The sequence below is a fragment of the Alnus glutinosa genome, chromosome 6, assembly GCF_958979055.1.
Source record: "Alnus glutinosa chromosome 6, dhAlnGlut1.1, whole genome shotgun sequence".
NCBI lineage: Eukaryota > Viridiplantae > Streptophyta > Magnoliopsida > Fagales > Betulaceae > Alnus > Alnus glutinosa.
In genome coordinates this window covers 7,155,618-7,167,700 of record NC_084891.1, presented here as the reverse complement: position 1 = coordinate 7,167,700, position 12,083 = coordinate 7,155,618, and the positions used below count along the sequence as shown (strand labels likewise).

Genomic DNA, 12,083 nt, shown 5'->3' with positions numbered 1-12,083 from the left:
TTTATTTTTTGTTCTTTATAGTTTATTTTGTATTCCATATGATTTTTTGGTTTTGGTTAAAGACGGAAATGGTAGGGGTAAAAACGTTTTTAACCCTTATTCTTATGAATAAAGTTTTAATTTTTTTTTTTTTCGTAGAAAAGTAAAAAATGTTTTGTTTTATAGAATGTTTTTATTTGTGAAATAGTAAAAAATTATAAATTAAAAAACAAAAAAAAAAGTGGGTTGATATGTTTGAGGATGTGTACGGTGGGGCTTGATATGATATGCATACTACGAACTAAAAAAAGAAAATTATTGAGGAGTGTATTTGATGAATAAAAAAAAAAAAAGTAAAAAATAATTTTATTTTCCAAAATTTAAGTAAATCATTTACAATGGATTATCATTTTTAATGAATTATTTTTTTACAAAACGGATAGCCGTTTTGACCTTTTCAATAGCCGTTTGATAACAAACATCCATTTTTTTAACCTTGCGCTATGAAGTCGGTCACAAACAATCTGTGCTAAAAAGGAGTAATGCTACACATCATCCCCTTGTCCTCTTTTTGTCCTCCCAAATTTGATGTGGCTCTTAAAATCACTATTGAATTTATGATAGATCATTATTGAATTTATCCAATGGTGATTTTAAGAGCCACATCAATTTTGGGAGGATAAAAAGAGGATAAGAGGATGATGTGTAGCATTACTCTGTTTGAGGATGTGTACGGTAGGGCCATGATATGATATGCATACTACGAGCTAAAAGAAAATTATTGTACTATCTAAAAAAAAAGAGTAAAAAATAATTTTTAAAAAATAATCACGACACACTTTCAAAAAAAAGGAGAGAGGCTGAGAGGAAATTCTTAGTTTAGACGTGTGTTTGAGTATTTTAAATTCTTAGTTAGTTTCCTACCGCATAAATGCTGTACTCTAAAACAGCATCGTTTTGATGCAAATGAAGAGCTCATTGATTTAATGCCGACAGCACAGTAAGCAAGAAAATAGCAATTAATGGAGAGAGATATGAAAGCTTCAAATCTTCTTTAAATAAGGAACTGTGAAAGTACGTGGAACCAAAAAAGTTTTATCTTTTATCCCTTTTTTTTTTTTTTTTTTCTTTTCTTTCTTTTTTAAATAAAAAAGTTTTATCTAACTATTAATGTTTCTTTGTTAAAAAAACAAGACTATTATATATTATTAATGTTTCCGGTCAAATTTGGCTAATTCTTCTTTACATCTCACTACAGTTTTATTAAACATTTAACCTTACAAATAGATTTATCAGAGCATTCTCTTTCGATTATCTAATTTCACCTTTAGGATAGAATAAATAACAAAGATCTTAAAAACTCACTCTATTGAATTATTTAAATAAAAGTTAGAATAAATTTCTCATCCCTTTGTGTGAAGTTGCACTATTATTGTTTTTCTTTTTCCTTTTGTCTCTTCTTATACAATTAAAAGAATATTTAATTGTAAAAATGTTTATTTTAATAAAATAGAAGAAAATTTAAATAATCGGACAGATAATGCCTTTTAAAAGTCATTAATTAAACTAAATAAAGTGAGTTTTGGTTAGATAAAATTTTTCACGATCTGCTGTAAGTATTATTTCCGTTTAAGAGTAATGATTGAATACCACTTAAAGATACAACTTATGTGGCAAGGTGGTCTCCCCCACTACTTTTTGAATTTTTTTATTTTTTAAAAATAAATTAAGGTAGGGGACCACCTTACCACATATGCAAGGTAGTAAAAAGTTGTATCTTTGGGTGGTATTCAATCATTACTCTCCCGTTTAATTGGTACAAAAGGGAAGTAGTTGAGCTAACATAAATATTACCTCATTTGAGACAAACTCGATCTCCTTTAATCAGTCCAACTTTCATTTATTTACAAATTTTATATAAAATTAACAAGTGAAAGTTAATAAATCTTGTTAATTTAATTAAATAAAACGAGTTAAAATTGGGCAAATATATATATATATAGTATTGTATTTATATCTACACATAATTCGAACTCAATATGTGATATTTAAGATTGTAAATTTTTTATACAAATTATAAACTCGACACAAATTTTACAAAAAATTAACAAGTGAAGATTGCGAGGTGATGTATTTAATTAAATTAATCGTGTATTCGTGTTAATTAAATTGCGGGGTGTCTTCGTTGCAATCAATGAAGCCGGTTTGCTGTGAGAGAGGGAAACTGTAAAGTTTCCAAGATGCTGGCCGAGTTTATGAGTAATGCTCGTCTTTTTTTTTGGTTAAAATTGATACGACTTTTAAAATTATTATTGAATTAAAATTTAATAATTATTTTTTATAAATTTAATAATAAATTGAAAATTATATCAATTTTTTTTTAAAAAGAAAATACACAAAAATAATGTGTAGCATTGCTACGTTGAAAATCGTTCAGAATTTATCTGCTACATACAATTTTTAATTAAAATTCGAGTACAAATTCAGTAGGGTATCAGGGTCATCAATCAATCAAGTATTTACGGCGTCGTTATTAATTTTTGGAGGGATTCATTTCAGAAAAGTTGAAATTCAAAAATTGTAATCAAGGACGTGACCGTACGCTAGTCTTCTCAGCTTTGTGGTGAAGGTCTTCTCATCATTGGTGCTGGGCAAATGCATATAAAATAGAGTAGGAAATTGTTAATTTTAAATTTAGTAAAATATTATAGTATGGTATGGATTAAATAGAATTTGTATGAAAATGTGAAAAAAAAAAATTATATTATTGTGAATTTTTTTATTTGAATAATAGTAAAAAATTATTGATGTAATATAAAAAGTAAAAAAAGTGAGAATGTTTTGATGATTATTATTGAAAAATGTAAAAGTAAAATTTAAAAAAACATGAACAGTAATATTCATTACTGTGTTCCATCCCTAGCTTTGCCGAATAACCATTGTCTTGTAACGACTCTTGTCAGTCTCTTCTCCGTTGGACCGTACGCTCAACAATTAAAACAATGAGTAAACTCGGGAGTAATGCTACATATAACTTTTGTGTGTTTTTTTTTTTTTTTTTTTATCTATTAAAATTAATGTGACTCTCAAAATCACCATTAAATTTATGATAGACTACTATTAAATTTTGATCCAATAATAATTTTAAGAGTCACATCAATTTTAGAATTTTTTTTTTTTTTTATAAAAAAAAAAAAAAACATGAGGCTAGGGTGATATGTAATAGTAAACAAAAAACAACAAAATAAATATACAAAATAAAATGAAAAATACTGGGTGTACACTCCTGTACATCCCTCCCCTCATCCCACTCATATAGTGAACCTCATTCATACGGATTCCAACCGCTCATGTGAGAGTGTGTTATATAATATTATGTAAATTTGTTGTATAATAGACAATTAAGTTGGAGAATGATGTGACAATGTGGCATTGCACATCTGAGATTACATTAGTTTATTTTATTATAGAGTAATTTTTTTTTTTTTTGCATAATTTTCATATAATTTTAATAATTTCTTTTACGATTAACTAATAAATATTTAAAGACCACAAATAAAAAATCAAATGTAATAGTTAATCTTAAAAAAAAAATTGTTAGAGCACTAGTAACAGATGCCCTATAAGTAATTCTATTCCCTAAAATAGAAAATATTTGAAAAACATTACAAAAAAGTACGTCACAGCAGATGCCCTATTATGCATCTTCATCCTTGGGTAGCATTGTTGCTACCAATACATTGGATAGCACTGTTGCTACTCAATCCAATATTTTAATAGAGAAAAACACCTCTCTCCCTGACTCTCCTGCTGTACCCTCACTCACCGGATCCTCTTCCCTCTTCTTCTTCACCAAATTCCCCCTTGTAGCCCACTGCAAGACTCGCGGCCAATGCCACTGCAACATTGTCCGTCAACAAGATGCGCCTGTCCACTCTCACGGCCACCGCCACTTCACCAATTCATGGTTCCTTTGCTCCATTGCCTGCCGATACAGCCCTTTCCAGCAGAGCCAAGAAAAAAACAAGGCGATAATCGCTAGCGAGTTGTCGTCCCTCTCCAAGTTTAATCTCTTCAGCGCGCTCTTGCTGAACTTCGGCCATCTGCGCTTCCTCTCCAACCTTTCGTCGCCGCCAACCAGCTCTCCGGGCCCATCCCCGTCCTCCACAACAAGCTGAGCGACGCCATCCGCTCGCTCTCAGGAACTCAACTCCGTCAAATCCCTGAGGAAGCCTCCAACACCGGCAACCTAAACGACGCCATTGAGGAAAACGGCCAGGCCGGGTTCGTTTTCGTTAAGCATTTCCGGGGATCGTCGAAGAAGACTGCTCGGCCATTCAAGACTCAGGAGGCCAACGGTGACGGAAATAAATGAGGGAGAGTGAGAATGAGATACAGTGAAAATAAAAAGTAAAAATAATAATAATAATTTAGTGGTAAAAGTAGGAAAGAGAAAAAGAGTAAAAAATAGTATTTAATTGATATAGAAAAAATTAAGGGAATATATTGTGGGTTTTTTTTATAGGAAAAAAAAAAGTGGTTTGATTCCCTAAATTTTCCTAAAGTAAGAACAATGGTTAAAAATCTGTTGTTAGTGCTCTTATACAAAAGCTGTACCACATTCCTCTATATTATAACAATATTTTTCATTTAGGTAGAGATTTGAGTATCATTTTATATATATATTTTTTATTCTATTTTCTCTATTGTTTTCGCTTTTTTTTTAATCATTTTAAAAAATTTTGGAGTCTCTTTTCTCTTTTGCCTTTGGCAATCACTTCCTGGCCTCCCAACTTTCCCTCCTGTTGGGGATAAATCCCACTCAACCCGATCCAAAGAGAAGATTCAAAAGTCAAATAGGTCCAAACAGATTAGAATAATGATCATATCAGAAGTCTAAGAAGATATCAAATTGGAAGTCTAAGAAGGTATCCAATTAGAAGTCTAGTAAATGATTGAAGTCCAATTAGAACTCGGACAGCTGTTCTAGATCAACAAGGAGCAGGAGTCCTAATCCAGGTTTGACTCCACTTCTATGCCTATAAATAGGCCCATACCCCAGGTATAAACTAAGACTCAATTTTTATGCACAGAGCATTATTTCTCTCACAGAAGCTAACTTAGGCATCGGAGTGGGACCCCCGGAAGGGTCCCTAGGTTTTGTTGTTTTGCAGAGTTATTGAGAAGCGTGAAGAACATCAAAGGAACGTGCAGATTCACACCATACCGGAAACTGTACCAACAGTTTGGCGCCGTCTGTGGGATACGATTATTCGTTCCTCATAAAAAAAAAAGATCCAGCATGGTGATGAACACACGTTCCGGAAGCCAGACCAATCGACAGCCCGTGGCCCCACAGGAACCGGCTATTCAGAATAATTTGCAGCCTCCACCGAACCCTCCCCCGGGGGGTGGAGATCAAGATCGCATAGCAGCGTTGGAAGCCCAGATTGAAGACTTAAATGCAGAATTGTTACGCATGAGGACGAGACAGCCCAATCCCGAGATGAACAGGGATGAGCGTGAGGAAGAAGATCACAATAGCAACATTAATCCTCGGAGGGAGGATGACCGTCAAGGAAATCTGAGCAGAATTATTGCCGAGCTGGAGAGAAGGTGCACGGACATGGAGATGGAAAGAAAGGACAAAGGCAGATCCGTAATGGTGGACAAGCTCCTAATGGGTACAGACTCACCCTTCACCAGACGGGTGGCAGACTATCAGCTTCCCGATAAGTTTAAGGTACCCCAAATTCTAAGTTATGCAGGAGACAGAGATCCCTTGGATCACCTAGAGAATTTCAAAGCTCATCTAGACCTTCACGGGACACCCGATGAAATAGCATGTCGGGCCTTCCCTCTTACTCTTTCGGGGAATGCCCGAGACTGGTTCAGGAAGCTGCCCCCGAATTCCGTTGATCAGTTCAAGGAATTGTCCAAGATATTCCTAACGGAGTTCTTGGCTTTCCGGACAAGGAAGAAGCCTTCGGGATATTTGCTATCATTGCATCAGCAAGGCAATGAGAGTCTTAAGGAGTTTATGGCTCGGTTCAACCGAGAGAAGGCTACGGTCGAAGATCCGACCGAGGATATGATTTTTGCTGCCATTTATCAGGGAATTTCACCCGAGGAGCCTTTGATGAAGAAGTTGATCCGGAAGCAACCGAGTACCTTGCAGGGCCTCATGGATAAGGTAGAAGAATTCATCAATCAGGAAGAGACGCTGAAGTCTATGGCCAGTTCTAGACTACCCCGAGAGACAGCCCCAGAAAAGAAAAGGAAAGAACTCAAGAAAGCTGATTGGGAAGAGCAGAGGCAGGTAAAGAAGTTCAAAGATTACAACTTTACACCTCTCAATGCCGAGATATCAGAAGTCCTCATGGAGATCAAGAGAGATCCGGCGTTTCGGGAACCACAAAAGATACCAGGTGATCCTCCTTATAAGAATGCAGGGAAGTATTGTGATTTCCATAAACAAGCAGGTCATTACACCGAGGGGTGCGTAACCCTAAGGTTGTTAATAGAAGAATTCATAAAGAATGGCAAGCTAGTTCGGTTCTTGGGAGAGCGACGGAACCATCCAGGAAATAACAGGCCTCGGAATCATCAGGACTATCAGCCCCGAGATCAACAGCCACGGGATTATTATCCCCGAGACCGTCCTCAGCTAGACGAAAGGCCTCAAGAGAATGCTCCCCGAGATGACATAGAAAGAAGAGAGGACCGAAGAAGCAGAAGCCCACAGCATAGAGAGCCGAGGCAACAGCAGTATCTGCCCGTGATCCCATAAAAAGGACTCTCGGGAATTTCAGGCTTGCTTTTATTTTTTAGTATTTATATTTGCAAAGAACTAGAATTTTATTTTTAATTCAGACTAGACAGAAAATTCCCCAGATTTTGGGAATAAGTATTTTCAGAATAAATGAATAAAGCTGACTTAAGCATCGGAGTGTTCCCGGTCTAGGGACCAGGAACCCGTTGATGTTGTTTCTTTTGCAGGCAAAAACTTCTCGGATCAGTCCTTGCCGAGAAGGAGCCTCTCGGATCAGTCCTAGCCGAGAGCAAGAACAACTTCTCGGATCAGTCCTTGCCGAGAAGGAGCCTCTCGGATCAGTCCTAGCCGAGAGCAAGAACAACTTCTCGGATCAGTCCTTGCCGAGAAGGAGCCTCTCGGATCAGTCCTAGCCGAGAGCAAGAACAACTTCTCGGATCAGTCCTTGCCGAGAAGGAGCCTCTCGGATCAGTCCTAGCCGAGAGCAAGAACAACTTCTCGGATCAGTCCTTGCCGAGAAGGAGCCTCTCGGATTAGTCCTAGCCGAGAGCAAGAAAAACTTCTCGGATCAGTCCTAGCCGAGACCAAGAAGAAAACTCTCGGATCAGTCCTAGCCGAGAGTCCCGGATCAGTCCTAGCCGAGAGCAAGAAGAAACTTCTCGGGGGGTCGGATTTAACCCTCGGGTTTTGCAGATTTTTCAAGAGACAGGGAGAAAACCCTAAGGAAAAACAAGAAGGTAATGGGGGGTAAGATTTAACCCTCGGGTTTTGCAGGTTAGCAGGTTTTCAGAAGGAGACAAAGATCGGGTTTCCTTAGACATGGAATTCCCATTATTCAAGCAAGCTTTGGATAAGGGAATTGGGGGGTAACTGTTGGGGATAAATCCCACTCAACCCGATCCAAAGAGAAGATTCAAAAGTCAAATAGGTCCAAACAGATAAGAATAATGATCATATCAGAAGTCTAAGAAGATATCAAATTGGAAGTCTAAGAAGGTATCCAATTAGAAGTCTAGTAAATGATTGAAGTCCAATTAGAACTCGGACAGCTGTTCTAGATCAACAAGGAGCAGGAGTCCTAATCCAGGTTTGACTCCACTTCTATGCCTATAAATAGGCCCATACCCCAGGTATAAACTAAGACTCAATTTTTATGCACAGAGCATTATTTCTCTCACAGAAGCTAACTTAGGCATCGGAGCGGGACCCCCGGAAGGGTCCCTAGGTTTTGTTGTTTTGCAGAGTTATTGAGAAGCGTGAAGAACATCAAAGGAACGTGCAGATTCACACCATACCGGAAACTGTACCAACACCTCCCTTTTTTTTTTTTCACTGTTCACACAGTACTTTGCAGACCCGTGGCCCCGAATGCAGCTGTATTTCATCCCTTATTACTGTTCTCTGAATTTCGACAGAATGAATTATGATAGCAAAAGTTTTTTAAAATGCTCTCCATCAAATTCTAGTAGGCGGTTCATGTTATAAATTTGAAAAGTGAAAAAAATTTATATAGTAATAAATTTGAATGATAATAAAAAATTATTAATGTGATATAAAAAATAAAAATATTTTAATGTTAACTGTTATTAAAAAATATGAAAAAGTAAAAATAAAAATAAAAATACATAAACAATAAAAAGCATTTTGTTTTTTCATTTTTTTTATACAAATTCTTTTTATTTTATATTACATTATCACTTTTTACTAATTTTAAAAATTAACACTTTTTACTAATTTTAAAAATTAACAACTCACCACTCTGTTATGTAATGTATAAAAATATTTTAATGTTATTTGTTATTGAAAAATATGAAAAAGTAAAAATAAAAATAAAAATACATAAACAATAAAAAGCACTATTATATTTCCTTTTTTCATTTTTTTTATACAAAATTTTTTTTATTTTATATTACATTACTTTTTACTAAAATTTTAAAAATTAACAACTCACTACTTTGTCCTGTAATGTCACTCGCCAAACAAGCCCAATAATACCACTTCCCTTTCTTTAGTATACTTTTTTTAAAAAAAAAAAGAAAAAAAGATTAAAACAAGAAAAAGATCACTAGGGAATTTTTTATGATGGACCGAGGGTGGTCACATAAACGCGTGGCCTGCACTGGAGCAGCTCAGATTTCGGAGCTTTTAGATGTGACGGAATAGGTGGTACTGGAACCGCTTAGCAGACCGGAGAGCATTGACCAGTCAACTTCGTCCTTATTTTTCATTACTTTTAAAAAAAAAATTACAATTAAATTTTAAAAAATATTAATTTATGATATCAAGTTTTTAATTTTTTTTCGATTTCAATTTTTAATTATAATTTTTTTGTTAAATTTTGTCAAATTTTAAAAATAATTCCTATTTTTTGAAAAAAATATATTATTAAAATTTAAATATTAATCACAATTTAATAAAATTTATAAAAATACTCATATTCGAATCTTTGAATTTGTTTATAATTTTTTTTTTATAAAAAATAAATACAAGGACATTTTAAGAATTTTTTTTTTAAGATTTAACTGAATATTTTATTAAAAAAAAATTAAAATATTAATCCACTAAATTGATTTTTTTTTTAAATTTAAGTACAATTTTACAAAAATGATAAAAATCAAAAATTATAAATAAAATTATTTCGAATAATTTCAAATTTTTAATAAAATATAGTGAAAATGTTGTAAAAAAAAATGCCATTAACTTGATATATAAGTTGGAAAAAAAAATATTAAAAAGCCATTGAAATGATTTCAAACTTCAGTCATACCCTGTTAAATACTTGAGAAAAAAAAAAAGTCCAAATTTTTATTTTAAAGATTTTTTTAACATTTTGATTAACTTTTTGTTGTATTTTTTTTCATTGGTTGCTTCAAAAAGGTGTGAATTACTTTTAGTAGTTACCTATATCAATAATTAAAATTTAATAAACATTTTATTGAGTTTGATTTTCATAAAAAATAGATTTTTAAAATTAAATTTAAAAATATTTTAAAAGGCTCGTTAAGATTGCAATTAGCAATAACTTTTTTTACAATACAATACAATAGACACAAAATAAAACCCTTATTGGCAGATTAAATCACTTCAAAAAAAAAAAAAAAAAAAACATAAAATACTTAACTTTTTCACTATCCTTATTTTCCTCACTTCCTTCGCAACATAAAAACTCCAACTTTAAACAAATCCTGCTTTGAAACCTATTTTACTCATTCACCCACAAAATTCAAAAACAAATAAACAAAAAAAGAAAAGTACAATCTAATCCAACAATCCCAACAATTCAGAAAAAAGTTAAGACCCACCAAACCCCAACAACGAAAAGAAAGATTATGAACCTTCTGGGCATCTCTGGGAACGCCATAACCACTGTAAATACATCTGACACAGTAAGATCTGCATGTTGATATCACCAGCCCTGGCTTCCATGAGCATGTACTTGAACCACCGCTTCACGCACTCCAACACCACCTCCGACAGCGGCACCCTATTACTGCTACTATCGCTGTTGCTGCTCTCCATGTCCTACTCCTTTACTTCGCAGGTGTCGTTTCAGTGTGCTTCTGGAGTTTTGCTATCTACGAGTCTTCACCTTCGGAACTTTCATCTTCGGGACCCGGAGTAAACTCGGAAGAAGGTTCGGAAACATGAGCATTCTCATCAGGTTTCATAGCGTTCTCACCCCATTCCGGGACGTCCGGAAAGATCTTCATCCCTACTGTGAGGAGCTCGCGAGCTGCTAAGTCCGGTAAATAGTCACGGGCATTGCTCGCAGAGTCGGGGTCAAACTTAAAATCCCTATTCTTAAAATCACTCTTCTTGACCATAAGTCTAAAAGTCTCAAACCCCCAATTGGCGCCTCGGCCCCAACTGATATTTCCCGAACCACGGCACCAAGGCGAGCTGCTTCCGTAAACTCTTCGCCTTGGACTTGAAGTGGTGGCACTTCTTCCGAATCTTCTTGTACCGCATCGCAGCCTCCTTCTGCTGCTCTACCCCCCGCGGTCGAGCTGCACCAAGTTCCGCCGGAAGAAGCACCTTGGCCTTGGTCAGCTCACCCAGCAGCCTAACAAATTTATCCTCGAATTCGGAAGGCTTGGCTTGTAGCTCTTCTACCTGCTTCTGGAGCTGCTTTTGACTAGCCTCGAGCTGTTCATCTCGAGTCACCCGAGCCTCAAGGCCACTCTTCAGATGCTCTACCTCAGCCTCCGAATCTTTGAGCCGAGAGATTTCAGTCTCAAGGTGCCTTATTCGGGCCTGCATCTCGGGCGAGGGAGTGGACCTTACCTCCGTTTCGGCGTAAAGAATGATCCACGGAACTATCTCGGGAGTCGTCATCCCAACACCAGGCATATGCTCTTCCAGGAAAGGGGCGACAGCCTCAACGGCAGCGACAACTTCGGGGCATCCCAGTAACCCTTCCCGCATAGAACTGATGAAGCGGCATAGCCGAGAAGTCCCCGCTTCGACAGCCCGGGCTGGCTGATGCTCCACGTTCAAGGCCGGTTGCTGCCCCTCGGTTTCGATCGGTCGCGTATCGGAGGAAGGTCTGGGCCTCCTCGAAGCTTCACCCACTTTCTCTTTACCCTTGCGTTTAGCGCACGTTCTCGTCGGGCGAGCCTCGCAGGGTACCAAATCCGCAATTGGAGTATAGAGTCTTATTTTTTGAGGCCTTCCCCGATGCAAAAGTCATGGCAAATATTTAAACATGAAAGGGTTAAATTAAATACTTGTGGCCCAAAAAAGGTGGTACCTGTCCAAGAGGAAGGTAGTAGGAAGTGGATTTCGAAGAAGCTGAGCAGTGTTCTCTGTAGGCTGGTTTTGAGCTCCAGTGTCTACAATGTATGGAGAGCTAGAAATGAGATTAAGCATAATGGAAGACCAAAAACTGTGGAGCAGATTCTTAGAAGCATTTTTTGGGAAAGTAAGGACTAGAATTTCTGGTAAAGGCAACTTCAAGAAGAATAATACCAGTTCTCTGCTCCTATCCCTTGTGGTGCTGTCTTTGTCTTTTTGTTTTGTTCCGTTTGTTGCTAATAAAATTGATCACTTATTCATCAAAAATAAAATAAAAAGAGACGTCTGCCTTGTCAAAAGTTGAATAACATCAGAATCAACTCTAATTTTTTTTTTTTTTTTTTTTTTAAAATCAATATTTAATATTTAAGAGTTATATATAAGAAAACAGATTTAATACTACTTTTTATTATTATAAATAATAATAATAAATAATAATAATAATTAATTCAATAATCTTTACCAATCACTCTACGTTGATCGATGTAACTCTTAACGCTACGCGATTTTATCTCTTTCACGTGATCTCTCTTTCTTT

General features: G+C 35.8%; 2 protein-coding genes across 2 annotated transcripts; one reads left to right on the top strand and one right to left on the bottom strand.

The window, feature by feature from the left end:
* The first annotated feature begins 6,006 nt into the window (after positions 1-6,006).
* LOC133870127 (uncharacterized) lies at positions 6,007-6,958 on the top strand. The gene is made up of 2 exons (XM_062307183.1): positions 6,007-6,407; positions 6,504-6,958. Exons 1-2 carry the CDS (start codon positions 6,020-6,022, stop codon positions 6,767-6,769), a joined length of 654 nt encoding a protein of 217 aa, XP_062163167.1. The 5' UTR covers positions 6,007-6,019; the 3' UTR covers positions 6,770-6,958.
* Positions 6,959-9,937: 2,979 nt separating this feature from the next.
* On the bottom strand, positions 9,938-11,760 carry LOC133871184 (uncharacterized). Its single transcript, XM_062308576.1, has 2 exons — positions 11,502-11,760; positions 9,938-11,420 (listed from the first exon to the last, which is right to left on the bottom strand). Exons 1-2 carry the CDS (start codon positions 11,618-11,620, stop codon positions 10,589-10,591), a joined length of 951 nt encoding a protein of 316 aa, XP_062164560.1. The 5' UTR covers positions 11,621-11,760; the 3' UTR covers positions 9,938-10,588.
* Between the last annotated feature and the right edge of the window lie 323 nt (positions 11,761-12,083).

Excerpts from the sequence above, each read along its gene's own strand:
- LOC133870127 (XM_062307183.1), top strand. The coding sequence starts at position 6,020 with ATGGCTCGGTTCAACCGAGAGAAGGCTACGGTCGAAGATCCGACCGAG. Across the intron at positions 6,408-6,503 it reads GGAACCACAAAAGATACCAG|AAGAATTCATAAAGAATGGC; the intron begins GTGATCCTCCTT and ends GGTTGTTAATAG.
- LOC133871184 (XM_062308576.1), bottom strand. The coding sequence starts at position 11,620 with ATGCTTAATCTCATTTCTAGCTCTCCATACATTGTAGACACTGGAGCT. Across the intron at positions 11,421-11,501 it reads ACTACCTTCCTCTTGGACAG|GCCTCAAAAAATAAGACTCT; the intron begins GTACCACCTTTT and ends GCATCGGGGAAG.